Source organism: Triturus cristatus, chromosome 8, assembly GCF_964204655.1.
Source record: "Triturus cristatus chromosome 8, aTriCri1.1, whole genome shotgun sequence".
Classification (NCBI taxonomy): Eukaryota; Metazoa; Chordata; class Amphibia; order Caudata; family Salamandridae; genus Triturus; species Triturus cristatus.
Window position 1 is genome coordinate 32,938,050 of NC_140591.1, and position 20,869 is coordinate 32,958,918.

General features: G+C 45.3%; 1 protein-coding gene across 1 annotated transcript in view; it reads left to right on the forward strand.

Annotated features, from left to right (window-relative positions):
- The window catches only part of LOC146799892 (cytosolic phospholipase A2 gamma-like), a 556,810-nt gene that overhangs the window by 321,520 nt on the left and 214,421 nt on the right, over positions 1-20,869 (forward strand). Inside the window, exon 9 of the mRNA XM_085620826.1 lies at positions 1,301-1,354. Coding sequence (XP_085476952.1) covers positions 1,301-1,354 — 54 coding nt within the window. The remainder of the gene's footprint in view (positions 1-1,300; positions 1,355-20,869) is intronic.

The window sequence follows — 20,869 nt, forward strand, 5'->3', positions numbered from 1 at the left end:
TTTAGTAGTGGGAGATAGGTTGGCCCACCCAGAGAGCTTTTTAGTGAATGAAGGGCCATAAGTTAACAATAACTTATTTTTGTCAGCTCCGTTTTATGTTGTGAGAATGAGCCCTTGTCGTCAACAGTATACCAAGTTATTTATAAAATTTCACTTCTTCTAACTGCTGACTTTGCAGATACCATTTATGTTTACTGTGGGTCGATAATATATTAACTTCAATTACTTTTGTTTTTGTTTCATTCGTTACCATCTTGTTCTGAATTGAATACATTGATATTTTGTTAATAAGTCGCTGCAACCCTATCTTTGCTTGGCTGAGTAGAACAACATCGTCTGCATATAAGATTTGTTTATCTGCCAATTTCGGTGAGTGAGCCAACTCATTGTCCAGTGCTTCCGTAAGTTCAGAACAATAAATTAAATAAATATGGTGCTAAAACACATCCTTGCTTTAGACCCTGGGATGTATCATTTCTTCTTGACAGCCGTGAGCTGTTACCTAATCGAACCCTGGTCCAAGTCTCGTTGTATAGTAATTGGATTGCTTTTAAAAGGCTAGGACTAATACCATAGTTATCCAGTTTCCTCCATAAAATTTGCCTATATATACAATCAAAAGCTGATTTATGCACGAAACATATGTATAGCGGTTGTTTTTTCAATTTATATTTTTCTATTAATATTCCCAGTATTAAAATATTAGTTACCGTAACTTGACCTTGTATAAAACCCGATTGATTTGGCGGGATGAAGTGCTTTTCTGTTGCTCACTCTGTTGTCTTTCAGGAGAATTGATGCAAATAACGTAGTTTCTATATCTTGCAGCGTAATTAATCTGTAGTTAGCAGGTTGGGACCACTCGCCACTTTTGTAAATAGGTGACATTATAGAACCATTCTAGGACTCAGGAATGGTTGAAGTTAGAAATGCTTGGTTGAATACTGGTGTTGGGTAACTAGCCCAAATTAATGCATTCTCCTACTGTTAGATCTAATCATGAAATGGGAAGTGAATGTCTATCAGGAAATGTTTTTCATTGATAACTTAATAACTTCATTTTGACATCGGTCATACTCTTGAACGTCACTGCAGAGCCTCAAATACTTATGAGTTCCTCACCTGGCCACACTTTTTACCCCCTTACCTCCCAGCTTATTTATTAGCTGTGCTCACTAAATACATCTTACCAATGTCTGATTTTTCCCTCAACAATTCAAGTGCATGGATGTCTTGTGTGTTAATTCTGGGAATGTATTACATTTTAATCTGTATATCTGCTTTACTCGATTGACTTTAGGGCTATGGGGCAGTGCACTGGCCGACAAGCAGAAAACAAAAGCCTACATCAAAGGTAATTTTACATGTTCTTTAAAGCTACTTTTGTTACCTTGCGAAAATGCTCCATGCTGCTGAGTCTTTGCCGCTCTGCTGTGGAATAGAATTTGAGTTTATATTTGGTAGGCATAATGCTTTAGTTTCCACATTCAAAGCATATGGTTAACTAACTGTGGTCCCTGGTCTACACACAATCTGAAAATTGATATAGGAAAGCAGTACAGAGCAGCACTCAGAACCCAGACATGGTGGCTCTTTCATCAAAGGTTCTTTGAAGGTATGGTCTCTGCCATTGAAGTGGAGGTAAGAGTAGAAACACCATTAACCTAAATTTTGTCGACTACTACATTTGGGACCTCTCTAGATTATGTTGATTTCTCCTGTTGTCTCTTCCTTCTGGTAAAGCACTCCGATACCCTACCACTAAATAAAACTCTATAAATAAAATAGATGGTGCACAGACCCGAGTATGTTGTGTGGCCCAGCATAATACAGAGCCGGGCCAATCATGCCAAATATCTAGTCCTGGGTGGACACTTACTGGCAAAGCCTTAAAGGAGCTACAACAGAAGGACTCTTGGTTGCCACGGATCACCTCATCATTTTTAATACCTAATCTCATTTTTATTTTTATTTCAGCAAGATATTGCTGTTCCTTTCCCATAGCTAAAGACTTGTTTGGTTTTGGACCACATCCTCTGGATTCTATAAAAATGGGGAATTTGAGATATACAGTATCTAACCAGAAGACTCTTCTCCAGTAAACAGTTCTACACATTATGTCGCTAGGTCTTATCCTTCAATGCTAAGACCTGCTCATCACGTCTGCCCTCTGCTGATTTCTGATATTTGCTAGATTTTGTTCAATGTGTTCACTCTAAATGTAGGTCTTACTTCATTGAGCTCAAGACCCTTTCAGACATATGAGGCCGACTATTCAAAACTAGACTACACAAAGAATGATAAAGCCTTCTAATGATCATGAACCCGACACTGGTCTAAAAAAATGCTGCAGAAAGACCGGTTTACAGTTTTGAGAACTGTCTTCACTCAGCCTCGTCATTTTAATGTTATTATTACCCATATGGTGGCCCTTCTACAGTTATATGGCTGCAAGAAATTGGGTTATAGTTTGAGGGGGGGTTAAAGCCCCACTCAGGCAACAACCACAATCCTAGTCGGGGAGAACAGAAGTCACTAAATTATTCTGTGCTTAACCCCCTGGTACATTGGCACAAAAGCAGTCCGGTTCAACTTCGAGGCAATGTGCACAAGTATTTATCCAGCACACAAACAGTAATAAAGTAAAAACACAACACAAGTAAAATCCCAAACCAATTTATAAAAAAATATCAAATATTTGAATAAATATCACTAAACACCAAAACAAATTGAATCCAATCCTTAGAACCGGAGTTATGAATTTCTAAAACTTTTAGGGAAATCTAGCACCTAAAAGATCAAAGCGCCAACCACAGGAACCTGGTCGTGTGAGACAAAGACAAAGTCAAAAGTGAAGGTCGACCGTGATCGAGCGCAGGTCGAATACTCAAGGTGGATTGGGTCCGGTCTTGGAAGAAAAGTCCAGGAGAAGGTAGAGTTCAGCATGGCAAGGCAGTATGCTGTGTTGGAGGAGTCCTCATCAATGAGTAGCACTGGACGAAATCTTGGTCGATTAGTCGATGACGTCAGGAAAAAGCTTTGAATGGGTAAGACCTTGTTTCCAGGTAAAGGAGGCAGTCATCGACTGCGGGGAGCCTGTTGTCATCAAGCCCATTGAGCATTTTTACTTTCAGACTTAGACAACTTTGTGGAAGCTGAAAACCTCCAGCAGGAGAAATTTGCAAGCTGGACCTGTAGAGGGCTCCATGAGGCTGCAACAGGCTTATATCTGCAACATGTCAAAATTCACAATTTCTGCTAAGTAACCATGATGACTCTCACCTAATGCATTTTTACCTGCTCCGTTCACGAAGTGTTCGTTAATGGCCTGCTCGTCTGACAAAGAATTTTACATGTTTTATGGATGCTGTAGTGGTTGACTATACTGTTGGTCACAGCATTGTTACATTGGTGTATTCACATTCCAGCCGATTTAGAGTACATTTCCGTACATACCTTACCCCTGACATGCCCCAAATGCATTGGGTGAACGTCAACACAGTTACTTCGGATGAATTGTGAATTTCGATATGTTACAGAAATAAGCCTGGATGGGCATTTCACATGGATTTGTATATTGTAATCACGTTTCCTCTCTATCAATTTTGAAACCATTGGAGACAGAAGAATAAAAAAGTATTACTTGGATTAAATTGGATTTATTTTTTTGTATTGGCCTGCGCCTGAAAGTTGTACGTCTTGGGCCTGGTGCACTGATGTGCACCAGCTAGTGATGAAAGGATTATTTTGCCGGGTCAAATTGGCATTTTCAAATGAATTTATCAGGCCCGATAGTAGTGTTGCTCAGTATGAAATCCCTTAAACAGAACAGAAGACAAGAGGCTTTTGGCAAAACAGGACTTGTTTGATTAATTAAATGTTTTGGCCGGGAGAACAGTTACAGGCACAGGGTCTGAGGACTGTCTAAGTTTATATTCAGTTGGCATATTTCTTAAATACGTTTTTCAGTCCTAAATGAATTGTCTAATGGTTACCACAGGTGGGTATCGAACTTGTGTGGACACAGTGTAGCCAGTGATGAACGTGTCCAGCATGGGAAACGCGTGTTCACTAGGTTTGCTAGGCCCTGATTGGTTATGTGTTCCTAACTTTTGTTGCATCTGACTGTATGGTGTTTTTTGGAACGCACATACCCCCTCCAGCCATAAGTGCTTTATTGGGGTAATCTCATTTGACCCTTTGTAATATTGCAGCGCCTCTCTGTGGGATTGATCAAATGTTTCCTGCGTTTGCCTGCCAGCTACACATCCTCCCACCTGTGACCTATCAATTGACAATCTGGGCCTTAGTCTGAAGACCTGTTTGACTATCTATTTGCAAGTCAAGGTTGATGTGCAGCTCACCAGGGGCGAATCTATTAACAAGGACGTGTTATCCTTTTCGTCGACAAATACATCGAATTCCATATTAACAGTAGCATTTAATGTACATGCTCTGGGTACATCTAGTACCATTGTTGGGACATTTAAGTGAACTAAACATGCCAACCCGGTATAGGCCAATTTCTCCATGTTTTATGAAGAGAGCACTAGCACTTTAGCGCTACTTAGCAGTGGTAAAGAGTCCGAATGCCAACAAAAACATATCCAGAAAACAGGAGAGGTCATGGCAAAATGTTGGTAAGGTACATCACTGATGTCAGGTCTAACATGTGCCCCCTATCGCTGAAAGTACCCACCCTCATGAGAGGTCTGAACACTAAGGCAGAAGAACCTGGAAAAACCATCCGCATTGGAGTGGTCATTCCCACGAAAGTGTCTTCCCCTGTAAAGTTCATTCCAGTAGAGAGATGGACCACCTCAACAGTTTGGAATTCTCACCTCTCATCTGCATTATCCATCTGAGGGGGTCCGTGGTCAATTTGAACCCAGATTTTAGTCCCAAAGGAGTATCGTCACAACCTCTTCAGTGACCAGATCACAGCAAAAGCTTCCTACTCAATTGCAGGAACTGCCCTGTGTTCCCTGGGAAGTAGTCCCCTGTTAATAAAGGCTGCTGGTCTGTAGCTCGGCACACATCAGATCTGATAAAGTAAAATTCTGGACTGTATATTATCCATTTCTAAAGGCAGCTGTTAAGATCGTTTCTTTTACTGTATATGAAAAAGTTTACAAGGATTTTCCTTGGCTTCTGTGTTTGCATATTCCATCTGAAAGGGTCTCAATGGACATGTTGTATCTCACTATCCAAATTGATATCTGGCCTATCTTTCAAAATGGTCTCAACAACTTAATTACAAAGGCCTTAATGTTTGTCCCTTCCTCAGCCTCCGGGATGTTCAGGACTCTCAAATTATTTTTCCTGGAGTGGTTCTCAAATCTTTCCAGATCTTCCCTGAGACCTATATTCTCCTTGACCAATGCTCCCAGCCCCTTAGTATTTTTCGTGATGCCTTTCCTCATCAGCCCTACCTTTTCCTCCAATGCGTTGGTCTGTCCTGCAACGTCATCTAATTTCTGTGCCAAAGTGGTGCAGGAGGCTTGTATATCTGCTTGATTGGCTTCTGATGTTTTGAACCTACTTCTGACCTCCTCTTTGAAGCCTAAGAGGATGGAGGCCAAAGGGGTTTCAAGATGTAGATTCGACCCCCCCCCCCCTGTCTGTCACAGGGTGGTCCATCTGTCTTGGCCCTCCCTCACAATTGACCTCCTCTCTTACTTCCAAGGCACTGAACCTGTTCTGTGTTGAGATCTGGAATGCCTCTCCAGTTGATACTTCACATCCACTAGTCGCCTCAATGCCACCTGCAGCTACCCAGGCTATGTTAGCCTCTGCTGGAACTTCTCTCTTCTCCGAGACCCTTTGGGACATAGCTGCTGGTTTCTCGCTATCTACCCCTAATCTTGTTGTATGGGACAAAACCTTATCAAAGGTTTTAAGGGAGGGGGTGAGATTCTTTTTCCCCTTCCCCATGGGTTCTTTCCTGATTGCCATACTGACTTCCCTGCCCTTCACGCTTTCGTTTGACCAGCCTTGTTAATGGCGGACTCGCTTGGGGCCTCTGAAACTGAAGGCAATTGTAAATCAGAACTTACCCCAGATTTTCCAACCGTGCTGGTACTCAGGGTGTACCTAGATATCTTGTCTGGCAGGGTACCTGATTTTGCCAATGACTCCGCTGTACTTGGGGATCTCCTTGTCCTCTTATGCACCCCCTCCAATTTTTGTTTGTGGGCAGAGAGGCTACAGCAGCACTTATGTCCAGCACTACCTTTGCGCTACACTCTCCAGCCTTTACACCCCTTCCATCCAGACAGCGTGTGCTGCCTCTGCCGCTATGTGAAAGGGCTCGCGCCGCCCGTGAGTGCCGCAGCTGCTCCGCAGCTCTCCTCTACGTCAGGGCTACACATCCGTCCTCCAACTCATCTCTCCGGCGGACTGCGGCTGTTTACCTAGCGGCCGCCATGTTCCCAGCCTGATCAGAAACAATGGGAGCTATGCGAAAGGATGGATGAGCTAAATAAACTTTGAGCCAAAGCCCAACTGAAATTCCCGGCGATGCTGCGTGTCATGTAGGACAACCAGATGCGAAGTTTCCAGACAGTGGAAGAAACAGACGATTTAATTTATACTATAAAGTGGGGAATATCCTGAAGGGTATAGTTCTCGGATTTAAAATGAATATATGGCATAAGTTAAGAAATTACATGAGCACAGGGATGTTTGAATAAGTATGGGGGGGTGAAGGGAAGGGGTGTAGGGGAAGCACTTTTATTTATTTACGGAGATGACGACTCCTCTCTGGCGGTCCAAATAGACATATATATGCCTGAATCAAGGGAGGGTTCCCAAGGGTAGGAGAGTGTGGATTGAGCTAGAGGGTAAGGCACAGGGTGGGGAGCAGAGGAAAAAAATAAAAAGGGCCTCAATATCAGTATTGCTAACTCAACCATGGGCCACTATGGAAAAAAAATCCTGTAGAGATGGTAGGAAATGACCACATATTCTAGGTGTTGACCTGGAATGTAAACGGCTTGAGATCAAAAGCCAGGCAGAGGTTGATGATGAAATACTTAGATGAATCTAAAGTACAGGTAGCCATTCTGCAAAAAACCCACTTAACTGCAAGCAAAAGCAGAGAACTCCTCCTCAAGAAGCCAATGGCAGACTCAACAGACCTGAAAAACTACCACCCCATCTCTCTCCTCCCCTTCACAGCCAAAGTCACAGAGAGACTCGTAAACGCCCAACTGACTGTCCTGGACGCCTCCCAGTCTGGATTCCGCAGCAGCCACAGCACCGAGACTGCCCTACTCGCAGCCACAGATGACATCCGCATGCTATTCGACAAGGGACACACTGCGGCCCTCATCCTGCTAGACCTCTCCACATCCTTCAACACCGTCTCTCATCGCACACTCACAGCCAGACTTCACGACACGGAGATACAAGGAACCGACCTCGACTGGCTCCAATCCTTTCTCTCTGGCCGAACCCAGAGGATCAGACTCCCTCCCTTCCTCCGAACCCACTGATATCAACTGCGGAGTACCACAAGGATCATCTCTCAGCCCCACGCTCTTCAACATCTACTTGGCCCCCTCGCCGCCATCGTCAGACAGCATGGGCTCAGCATAGTATCATACGCCGACGATACTCGGCTCATCCTCTCCCTCACGAAGAACCCCGAAGACACCAGATTATTTTTCCAGGAAGGAATGAAGAACGTGGAAGCCTGGATGAAAGACAGCTGTTTGAAGCTCAACTCTAAGAAGACCGAGGTCCTCATCCTCTGCACCTCCACCTGGGACAACACCTGCTGGCCCTCCGCCCTCTGCAACCCACCCAGCCCTACAGACCATGCACGAAACCTCTGCATCATCCTCGACTCCTCCCTCTCCATGAACCGCCAGATCAACGCCGTCGCCTCCGCCAGTTTCAACTGCCTACGCATCTTTCGCAAGACATTCAAACGGATCCCCCCTGACTGCAGAAGAACCGTCACCCACGCACTCATAACCAGCAGACTGGACTACGGTAACTCCCTATACGCCGGAATCGACAGAACCCTTCTACACAGACTCCAAACCATCCAGAACGCCGCAGCCAGACTCATCCTCGGGACTCCCCGTCACGAACACATGACCCAACACCTACGAGACCTCCACTGGCTCCCTGTGGAGAAGCGGGTCACCTTCAAACTCCTCACCCGTGCCTACAAATTACTCCACTTTGGGCCCAAACACCTCAATGAGAGAGTATCCTTCCACGTACCCAAGAGGAACCTCCGCTCCGCCGAACTCGCCCTGGAAGAGGTCCCCCGCATCCGCAGAAACAGAACTGGTGGAACAGCCTTCTCCTACATCGCGGCCAAGACCTGGAACGATCTTCCTGTGAACATCAGATGTTCCCCAACCCTGCACACATTCAGGAAGAACCTCAAGACCTGGCTCTTCGACTGATCCAAAGCTGCTCCCCCCACCCCCCCTACCCAGCACTTGAGACCCTCACATGTGAGTAGCGTGCTTTATAAACCCCTGATTGATTGTGGATAAAGTTACGCTGTCTCTGACCAACTAGAATACTGTACAGGGGTGGTGGTACGGATCAGGAGGGGTTCGGGAGCTGAGTTAATCTCCCCTAAAACAGACAGTTCTGGGAGGGGGGTCTTAGCGACTCTGATGTTCGGGTATAGAATTTGTCTGTTGCTGTTTGTTATGTTATGCGTCCCGGCGCTATACAAGAACGGGCAACATAACACCAGACACACAGTTACAGCAATGATCATTACGCCAAAGGAAACAAAAATGTTTTCACAGCCTTTCTGAAAGGCAGCAAGTCAGAGATAGAACGGATACAAAAAGGCAGTGTGTTCCAGAGGCCAGCTGCCAAAACACCAAATGAGCGACCGCCCACTCTAGCTTTTTTAAAACGGGGAACCTGAACCAAAAATTGACCCGTTGAGCGTAGTGCTCTGGCAGGAATGTAATAAGAAATGGTCTGAGCTAGAATAGGAGGGGAGGCAAGCTTCAAGATTTTAAAAACGAGGCACAATACTTTGAATTTTATCCTCTGCCTAACAGGCAGCCAATGAAGATCAGAAATGGAACGCCTAACTGAACAAAACTTAGGCAAACCAATCAACATTCTGGCAGCCGCATTTTGCACACGCTGAAGACGTGTAAATTCTGCTTGATTAGAGCCCAATAAAAGAGCACTAGCATAATCTAATCTAGAAAGAATCAGAGCCAGAACTATTAATTGCCTAGCAGAGGCGTCAAAAAATTAAAAAATGGGCCTAAGACTCTGAAGGACACCAAAACAGGTACCCGCAACTTTTTTTGTGTGAGGGGTAAATGATAAATTAGCATCCAGCAGAACCCCAAGATTCTTCACCTGAGTCACCGGAATGGGGGTTTGACCAAGCTCTAACGGCCACCAATCGTCTCCCCAAAGGTGAGCTTCTTTGCCCAACACTAAAACTTCAGTTTTAGAGGCATTAAGTTGGAGACGGTTATCCGTCATCCAGCTTGCCACCTCCTTAAGGGCTCTCTGAAAATTAGATGCATTCAGCGCAGTATTTCCATTTAGTACGACCGCTAATTGTGTGTCATCAGCGTATGACACCATGGTTAGGCCCCATTTATTGGCAACCCCCATCAGTGGTTGCACATACAGGTTGAACAGGGTCGGACTAAGTGCCGAACCCTGCGGTACTCCTTGGGACATAAGGCGAGGAGTAGACTCATAAGGAGGTATACACTCCTTAAAAGTACGCTCAGCTAAGAATGAGTGAAACCAGTCCAGAGCAGTACCCTCCACTCCGGCTTCTCTTAATCTCTGGAGCAGGATCGGGTGGGACACAGTGTCGAAGGCGGCACTAAGATCCAAAAGGATCAGTGCCGCCGTCTGTCCAGAGTCTAACAACCTCCGTAAGTGCTCAACCATAGCCAGCAAAGCTGTCTCGGTGCTGTGGCCTGCTCTAAAGCCATTCTGGGAAGGATGAAGAATGCCTGAGTTTAAAAGATGAACAGATAGAATATTGTTGACGTGGGCCTCAGCAATCTTAGAAATCCATGGAAGCAAAGAAATGGGCCGATAATGTTCTGGTTTAGTTGGGTCTAACGTAGACTTTTTCAGTATCGGCATAACCATGGCTTGCTTCCATTTTATGGGTACCGTCCCAGAAGTAAAAGATAGCCTGATAAGATCGTGAGGAAGAGGAAGACAGATCTCAGCAGATTCCCTAAATTGTGCAGGTCTCAAAGGGTCCATCGGGGAACCCGATTTAACCCTCACGACTAAGGAATCAAACTCTTCCTGAGATGGCACGGGAAGCACTGACAGTGGACTAGGGATAGAATACATAGACTCAAAATTGTTAGTGGATGTGGTAAAAGAGGGAAAAGACCTGTAAATCGCATCCACTTTTTCCACGAAAAAAGAAGCCAGCTCTTCACAATAAGCCAGAGAGCCATTCCCCAACCTCGCGGTTTTCACATTAGTTAAGTCTTTGAGAACCTTAAAAATTAATTTGGTTGGGTTAGCACAATTCTTAAATTCTGAAGAGTAGAAAGCGGCCCGTGCTTTGCAAATAGCCCGATGATATGACTTAATGGTGGCCTGATATCTCTGTTTAAGAATAGGGTCATATGCCTTGCGCCAGGCTCTTTCTGCCCTTTTACAGGCGACCTTAAGAAGCCTAAGAGATTCATCATACCATGGGCTGGAATGGCCAGGCCTGGTCTTACTCCAACCTGCTGGTATTAAGGTATCTAAAGCCTGGGCCAGCCATTTACAAAGGTGATCATACCCGGAGGTAACATCAATAGGATGTTCTGGTATATGTTGTAACAGAAGCTGGTGGAAATGCTCCAGATTCAAATTCCTCCAAGGGCGTTTAAATACGATAGGTGTGGTACTTCTAAAAGGAGAGGCGGTCAAAGTGATCTGGATTTCAATCAAGAAGTGATCTGTCCAAATTATCGGCTTAGGCGGCAATGCCTTCGCATTATCCAGATTCGTGAAAAAGGGGTCCAAAAGATGACCCCCAATATGAGTCAGCTAATTTGCTGATGTAATCGTAGTGCCTCAAGGTCTGCGAGAAAACTGCTCACCGCAGAGGATTGAGGAGCATCCATATGGAGGTTAAGATCACCTATGATGCTGAAATTTGCTGATCTAAGGGCTAAAGAAGAGATCACCTCTGGAAGGGCTGTTCGAAAGGCCTCATCAGGACCAGGGGGTCTGTAAATAACCAGACCAGAAAAGGTGAATTGAGGGGTCATCGAGATAGCGAAGTGAGCACTTTCACAACCCGCTATACCCACAGCATTCCATAAACAAGGATAACATGTCTTAACCACGACCGCAATCCCGCCACCTCACGAATTACGGTGTAGAGTATACATAATATAATCCGTAGGTAAGGCAAGATTTATCGCCGCCGTAGCGTTGTCATGCAACCAAGTTTCGGTTATGAAAAATATGTCAGGTCTTTCATCTGTGAGTAATGTAAACATATCTAAATAGTGGCAGACTAACGATCTTACATTTAGGTGAAATATTTTAAATGAGGTTTGCCGGTGGGAGACCACTGAGCAGTCTATCACAGTAGTAACGCATGGTAGGGGCTGTAAAGCCCTAATAGGCATTGACAATGGGAGCTCAAACCTGCACCCGGCGCACTGCACAGGGCCAGAGAGAGGGTCAAGATCCCCATGCACGCAGCCACTCACCCTATTCCTGCAACTGAGTAGATAGCTCGCAGAAAGCATGATCTCCCTCCAGAGTGGCCAGCCCTAGGCCTGCCGAGGCGCGGACGAGCGCAGACGGGCAGGACTCTGGCACGACTCCGGCGCAGGGAGGGCGCCCACCACTGCGCGTCACCGCTGCGCGTACAAATTGCTGGTTTATATGCACCGGCCGCGCATAGGCTGCCCGCCTACTCCCACAATATGGCGCCCGATAATGTCCCAGCAGTTCCCAAGCCAAGATGGCCTCCACAGGTCCCCCACGCTACCCCCAAGGACAGAACCCGCCAAACAGCGGTGTAAAAACAGTTTTAGAGTGCAAGTATGAGGAGCGCGGCTCTATTAAAATCAAGGTAAAAGAAATAATCACAAAAGCAAATATTACAACAGGAGATTCTAAAATTGCGAAAAAGCGCTGCGTAGACTGTGCGCTGGTGTCTAAGGCAGGTAAAAGCTCTGTCACCTTGTCCCCAATGTGGACGATTCCCAATATATAGTAGATTTTTAACTGACACTTGCTGGAGTATCTACCTCCATAGTCTTTGCGGGTGATTTTAATACTTTATTAGATCCAACCTTAGATCTACCAGTAGGAGGGAGGCCAGGCTCCAGCACCAAGGACCAGGCAGGCTTTGAAACATATGCTATATGAAATGGGTTTGGGTGATACAGGGAGACATTTAAGAGGGCAAAAACTGGGATATACCTTTCATAGTAAAAAATATAACCATTTGTCCAGTCTTTATTACTTATTAGTGGATAGAATTTGGGTTGGAAGATTAAAAGAGGTCAATATACTGCTGGGCCACATTTCGGATAATGCTCCGCTTTGTGTAACAATCTGGGTGAGAGCAAGCCATAATGCGAGATGGACCTTGAAAAGGTCCAACCTATTAAACTTAGATGGTCTATCCTCTTGAGAAAAAGAAACCAGCATTAGCATAGCCAATAGGTCTCGCATTTGAGACCTTATAAGTGTTTCGCCATGCAACAGTTGATGTTGTTGTACCAAGGATATTCTGCTGCATAACTAAATACTTCTAAGGTCGCAAAAGCGAGACCTATTGGCTATGTCAATGCTTGTTTTTACTTGCCTTGACGTCAAAATACTAGCCAGGCTAGTGAAATATAGGGGGTGTACATCCCTAGCACAAGCTAGTGAGTCTGCATACACCTCGCCGTGGTCCAGAAGCAGTGTGACTAAGTCGGTGCCAGGTTATGCATATTAATAGATACATTGCAGTACAATGGCAAGAAGAATGCATGGAGAATAAAAGGTGCCAAGTACCATGAGAGAAATGGTAACCGGAATTATACTTGTTAAAGCAGAAAAAGACGAGATACCGCATAAAGCCCATGATATATGGGATAAAGTACCCCCTTCCGTACAGTACAAGGATACTGCTAGTCATTGAGGAGTTCCGTGACCATATAGATGAGCGTGGCTGAAGTCACAGTTCCATTATAAAGCCATGGAACTCCGGGGCAACGTGCAATGTATTTATGAAGTAAATTTTTTCCTTATAATACATGGTCACGCCATCACCTTTCCTAAAAACCACCAAAGTCCTTCAACTATTTCTCTTTCACATGAAAGAGATAGGATACTTTCATACGGGAATCTGTATTGCAAAATTAAATACACCAAAAAGGTGTTAGATATTTGTTTCAAAAAGATATTAGAATCGGTCTCAAGTCAGATTTAAAAATACACTGAGGGTCAGAATGTGTGGAAACATGTAGAGAGATTCGGCAGAAATATCTCCATTCTGCTGATCACTGTTCATCCTAAGAAACCGAGCCAAAGGACGAAAAGCGAGGTTTTGCTTTAGCTGAGTAAACAGATTTGCGTTCTGCCTTTCACCTGGCAACAGCAACTGTGATGTAAAAACTCCGCTGTCACAAGCTTTTACAGCTGAGCAGTTAATCACAGGCTGCGAGAGACATCACAGGTTGCCTGTAATAAGGGTATTAGAGACTGGGTTAAATGCAGGGACTGCAGGCTCCCATGTATTGTAACACAAGCTCCGAACTGTTGTGCTCAGATCTAGCAGTGCCCTTTTTAAATGAACAGAAGTTGCATGCTTCCTCTCTAGAGGACAGGCATGTAGCTTTACAGTGAGCTCCAACAATACCCCAAGGGCAATCAGACAAAACAAGGACTGCAGGAGTTAATCTTCTGTCATGCAATGACCTTTATAGCCGCAAGATCATTTTCCTGCTGTTGTACGTGGTCAGATAGTTCCTCCTTTTATTTTTTTGAACAAATGTTTGTTCTTGAATTTCGCAGCTAAGATTTTACAACGTTGCAAGTTGGAGACTTGCAAGATTTCACAAATACACACAACCCTACTGTGATGCATGTAAGAAACAACAAACGTTTATTGGAATGCTGATGCTTTCCAAGAGGTTTATGAAGAAACATGGATTTGTTGCTGCCTCTGAGGACTTAAACACTTGTGTTTGCTCATTGCTGCCGGTTTGATTCACTGGAATGTCACACCTTGGAGGTCAGTAAAACAAGGAAGTTAACTGCGGGGTCAAAGTGATCGCGGGGGAAAAATGCTGCCACAGCTTGTAGTGCATGTGCGCGAGTGGTGTGCGCGCAGCAGTGATCACGCCATATGGCGCCTCCGCTCAAGCGCGTGCCCATGCACATGCACTGCAAGCTGTGGCCGGCGGTAGCATTTTTTGAAGCCCTTACTTAGTCTCGCCAGACCAGCGCAAGCGAGACCTAAAAAGGAGTCCTTTTCAGATAACGCTCACTCAGCCCCTATAGGAATAATCTGGGATGCCTTTAAGGCATATATACGAGGGGTCCTACAAAGCCAAGTTACAACTAAGAACAAGCTAGACGGAGCAGAATTAAAAAGTCTGGAGGAAACAGTAGGGATGCTAGAGGCTAAATTACAAAAAAAAAACAATGTCATACATTCACCCCAGTACAGTGATTTGGGCCTAAATCCATCGTTTTTTTGCTCACCGTGCCATTCCAGTTTGAACCCAGCCATATACAAATCAGTCTTGACCCTGTACCTCATGGGAACAGTCCAGCCCGAACTGCCAGGCCAAGTCCTCCCTGGACTGGAAACAAGCATCCTAGGACCGGTTTCGGGGTTTCACCCCTCATCAGCCAGGATAGCTTGACTTCAGTGGCATGGCGAGCACGGGACCCAAGTCTGATGCAAAAAGAACAATTGATGGACAGACTGCAGAACCATGTCATCCATTCACCCCAGTATAGAGATCTGAGCCTAAATCTATAGCGTTTTTTCTTACCAAGCCATTCCAGTGTTGAATTCAGCCATATAAAAATCAGTACTGACCCTGGGCCTCATGGGAACACTGGCTGGACTGTTCCCATGAGGCACAGGGTCAAGACCGATTTGCATATAGCTGGGTCTGAACTGAGGTGGCAAAGTGAGCTAAAGAATGATGATGGATTCAACCCAGATCTGTGACTGGGGTGAGTGTCTGAAACGTTTCAGCACTCCGTCCATCTCGTTGTGTTTGCTTTGTTAGCCCTACGAGGCTAAATTACAGCGAGCAGCAGGGCCCACCCAAGACGTAGAGATTATAGCAAAACAACTAGAAGCAGCAAGACTAAACTATAAGATTAATCTAGAAGCAAAGTGTTGTGAGAAGTGGGCGGCGGGACGTATGAAACAATTTGAGTATGGAGAAAAGGCAGGAGCATTGTTAGCTTGGAAGTCAAGGGCTGATGGGTCACCTAATCATATTGGAGAATTAATTATAACAGTCAGGGTGAGATTTCAAATAAGGAAGAGGAGATGCAGGCCTGCCTGGTCTCACTCTTCTCTGAATTATACCTGGAGGAAGTACGATCAGACAAGAGGACCCTAAAGCGTTGGCTGGATAAGTTGGGACTTCCAGTGCTTACAACGGAAGGTAGGAAGATGTTGCAATCACTGAGGGTGAAATAAGAGAGCAACTTGTGCATTTAAAGAACGGGAAGGCAGCAGGCCCGTATTCACTGCCGGTAGAGCTGTATAAATTAATCAGTGATGAAATGGTTCTATAAATGGAATTTTCGAATTCAATTTCGAAGGGGTAAGAGCAGATTCCAAGTTCATGGAGGGAAGCTACAATAACCTTGATCCTTAAACTTGCAAAGGATCGAGGAGGGCAGATTCATACCGGCCCATCTCCCTGCTAAATGTTGGTTTATAAAATCTATACTGCCATTTTGGCAGGGAAATTAGCAAAGGTAGCCCCTCAACTGATGCATGTAAACCAGAAGGGATTAAGAACTAACACGGTCTTTGATTGGGACTATAGATCTAGCAATTGCACGCTCGATCCCCTTGGCAGTAATCACCATCGATGCCGCTAAGGCATTGGATAGTGTTAGTTGGGCTTTCCTCTGGGCGGTTTTGGAATCCGTGGGTTTTGATATAGGCTATATTATGGCACTAAAATATATGAATGTCCCACAGCTAAGATCCTAGTAAATGGCACCCTGACTAAGTTTTAAGATTTTAAGAGGTATGAAGCAGGGTTGCCCGTTCTCTCCCCTCCTCTGTGATATTTATGTCGCACCTCTGGCGCATCTCCTGAGGAAAGACTATCTGATAATACCTATCCACTCACACCCCTCCTGCAGTAAAATAGCACTATATGCGGATGACTTGATAATCTATACCTCAGATCCATCCTGAACACTATCTAGGGTGGAGTAGGTAATTAAAGAATTTGGGAAAGTCCTGGATATTTAGTGAATACTGCTAAGACGGAGGTGATGGTTTGAAACTTGGGGGGGGTTGGGGAGGCAGAGTGTGTGAGATAAAATATCTAGGGATCATCATAGTTAATCAAATTAAGGAGATCCCATTGTGGAATCTAAACAGGGTGGCTAAGGTGGTTTATAGGTCCCTGTCTAGGTGGAAGAACCTTCCATTAACTATCTATGGGAAGGTCAACCTGGTAAAGTCCATCTTGCCAAAATTGACATCTATTTAATTGTATCCTGCTGAAATTCCCCAAGGATATATAAGGAAAAATAACCAGTTTTATCTGGGCTTCCCGTGGAATACGACTCACATGGAAAAAATTGAGGCGTCTGCTTCAGAAGGGTGGATTGGCCCTGCCGGACCTCAACCTTTACTGTATGGCATTTCAATTTCAAAACTTTTGAATGCTTATTGGGGAGCCTGATTCATGATGAGTTTGGGACAACAGCCTTTCTATATAAATTAGGTGCTCAGAAGTTCTTTGAAAAAGTAAGGTTGAAAGTCCTAAATGCAGCATTAAATCTATGGAGTACAGTGAGAATATTGCTAAACATGATACTATTCGGAAATTGCACCAATCTGGGATTCCCCAGGGACACAGGAATGCCTAAAAGATGGATTGACTTTGCCTTTGAAGCAAGCTGGGCTGTCTAAGTAGGGAGAATTGAAATCAGCAGGTGAAGTGCTGCCCTGGGAAGTGTTGAGTGCAAAAACTGGTACCAGACTATCTAGATTCAATATGTATAGCTCATGTCATGGTCTTCAACAATCCCACAGGAGGCAGGTGGGTTTTGGGACTTTGAGGCTGTTATCCAGGACGTAAGGGTAAAAAACAAAAGTTTCAAAGTGGTATGGGCAATTTTTGGATGCAGAGGAAATGAAACTGGAGACTCTATCGGCTATTTGGCAGGAAGTATTTCAGGAAGAGAATTTACACTGGTTATGGATGGACTCATTAAAACTAAGTCACACCCGCAAACTTTAAAAGACATTTCTTTGTAATAAATAGACTGTATTGGACCCCTCAAAAAATCGCTCAGTTCGTATTTCAGCCTGTTCCCAGATGTAACAGATGCAACTTGCAAAAAGCCAACAATGTACACATCTTTACATGCCTCGCAATAAAGGACTATTGGAAGGTTGTAGAAACTATTATAAGAGACAGCCTGGGGGAACCCATAACCTTGTCAGCGACCTTGGCACTTCTAGGGGTAAATCATGACTCACTAACCATGTTGGATAGTAAACAAAGGGGTTTGATATTCTATATGTTACTGTTGGCCAGATGGGAGATATGCAAATACTGGACAAACCCTGTGCCTCCACATCCTACAGGTTGGTTAAAAGTAGTCAAGTGGACTAGCAAAATAGACACTGATTGTAATCCACTAAAGAGGGACATTTGGCAGGATTGTATGGTCACGTTAGTATTGAGATACAAAAACAGGGCAGTGGTGAAATAAAATAAATCTTCGCATAGTCCTATGATTACACCAGGATCATGGGAGGCAAATCCCCACCTCTGGGAGTGATAAGCGTCTTTTAAAAGGCTTAAGCGAGTGAACGCAATGGACCATGAGACAAACCAGGGCGCCTGAAAATGGTCCAAGACTTGCAGAATGCCATGGTGACCTAAGGAGAAAAGGAAAAATAAATAAAGGCTGCTGGTTGGTCTAGACCCTCTTCAGTTAGCGGTGAGAGCACAGCACCCATGCCATGCTTTGAGGTGCCTGTCTGGACAATACACTATTTGAAGAAGTCGGAACATTGAGTTCTGGTGCTGTTAACATGGCCCCCTTAAGTGTATCTAAGGCTTTTTTACTGACCTCAATCCAGACTACCTTCTTAGGCTCCTTCTTAGAAGTCAACTCAGTCTAGGGAACAATAATGGTGCATAGTCCTTGACAATCCTCCTGTAATATCCAGTGAGACCTAGGGAGGCCCTCATCTCAGTCAGATTCTTGAGGGGTTCCCAACCCAGGCTATTCTGAACCTTGACTTTAGAGAGGCTGTACCTTGCCCCTGTCTACTTGACGTCCCAGGTAGACCAAAGATCCCTGTCCTATTTGGCATTTGCTGTCATTGATGGTCCCGCCTGACTGCTGCAGGGTCTGAAGTACTTCATGTAGATGGTCCTCCCAGCTGTAGCTGAAGACTTCCATCCAGGTATGTGGCATCCCAGACAAACTTGTTAACCAACTTCTGGAAGGTAGCAACGGCATTCTTTAACCCAAAGGATTTTACCTTAAATTGGATGTGGCCCTCTGGAGTTAATGCACACCTCTTCTTGGCCCGTTCTGTTAAATCAATCTGCCTGTACCCAGATGCTAAATCAAAATTACTTAGGAACTTTGCAGCTCTCAACATATTTATGAGCTCTCCAGTTTGGGGGAATGGGGTGAGTATCAGTCTGTGACTGAATTGACCCTCCCACAGCCACACTGTTCTGGCTCTGCACCTGGTGGGCGAGCCTTGGGTACCAGCACAAGTAGGCTGGACCAATGGCTATTGGAGTGCTCAATCACCTCTAATTACAGAATCTTGGACACTTCCTTCTGGATGCTGGCTCTCACCTTATCAGACAGCCTTTGACTTATATTTTTTACAGGTATGCTGTCTCCTTTGTCAATGTTATGGGTGCACAGATGAGTGAGCCCAGAGGTCCGTGAAACCAGAGTGGCAAACTGCCCTAGCAGTGCTCAGCAGCCCCTCTGTTGCTTTTGGGCCATGATAGGAAAGATTGATACCTTACATTGGCCCATCATTCTTCATAGAAGATAGATGATGAGGTGGAAGAGAAGTGACCTCAATGGCATCATGTTACCAGGAGCATAAGAATTTCTGACATCCCAGTCAGGCTTGAGGTGATTGACATGCAGGATCCTGAGGGAGTTCCTGGGGTACTTGAGGTACACCAGGTAGGTAACCTCCCCAGGGTACTCCTCAACCTCATAAGGCCCAGACCACTTTGTCCAGGCTTAAACTTGACCAGAGTGGCCTTCTGGTCATACCAGAGCTTCATCACCTTATGGCTAGCTTCCAGGTCCTCAGTAGCCCTCTTCCAAAAGTGCTTCATCTGAGTCCTGATAGCCAACATGTAGCTGACAACATCCAGGAGAGGGTTCTTTAGAGCTTGCCCCCACTTCACAAAGCTGAGAGGTCCGCCAATGAGGTGGCCAAAGAGGCGTTCAAGGGATGGAACCCCACTCTTTTCTATGGCACCTCGCTGTAGGCAACTAACAGGAATGGCAAGAGTATGTGCCACTTCACATCAAAGGTTCTGACAGTCCCATAATCATGCCTCTAAGGGTGTTGTTAAACCTCTCGAGAAACTGTTGGCCTGGGGGTGAAAGCATTTGCAGAATTTGTAAGTTACTTCACACTCCTCCCAGATTAACTTCATGTAGGTAGACATGAAGTTGGTGCCCCTTGCACACACTATTTCTTTAGGGAATCCCACCTGGGTAAAAATCCCCATTGGGGCCCTGGTCACTGGAGCAGTCACATTCTTCAGAGTTATGGCCTTTGGGTACCTAGTGCTGAACCTATTGCCTTGGACAGGCTTTGGGTCCAGGCTCCCAACAGTGTTGATGCCTGCCCTCTCAAAGTGGTTGCAAATGACAAGGTAAGGGAACCAGGGGAGTGTTTTGCTGCTCCCCTGACTAGGTGGGTCAGGACCTACAGAATGCATTTGAGGGCAGGCTCATACGGGCCAGTTAAAAGTGTGACAAACCTGGCAAAGGTCTTTTTTTGCCCCAGATGTCCTGCCAGGGGTACATCATTGGACTGACCCAATAGGAAGGCCCTGTAGCCCTTGGCAGCCACCAACGCACAGATTGCCTGAGGCTCAGGAACCTTGGTTTCACTATACAGGAAGTCATTATCCTAAAAAAAATCAGTTGATCTCCAGAGTTGTCAGCAGTGGCCTGGGACTCAGCTTGCTACCCTCAAAGGTAGCGCACTGCTTCTGAGCTCCACAGAACTCATCACTGGATAACCCACCCTAAGCCTGCCAACCAGCGGGCTCAGGCAGGTCTCCCAATGCAGCAATGTCCTTCCCTCTTGGTTTCGGTGAGTCGCCCTCAGACTCAGCCTCGTCTCAGATAGGAGTTTCAGAGGCATGCTTCCAACGCCCCTTGCCTTTCTTCTTCTTGGCAGATACATGGGCAATTTTTCCAGGCTCCAGGCCCTCTTGACTACCCTCTCAGCCTAATATAGACCTTGTTTTCAGGCACACCCACTCAGGCAACCTGAACATCTCTAGGTGGGACCAAGAGCTCGCCCTTCTTCCAGATGGTGTGTTGCAAGTTGTCACCAAGCAGACAATTCACAAACATAGCAGGAATTGCAGCTACCCTCAAGGATACCAAGACTGGGGTATGCTACAATAACCTAGTGGAACAC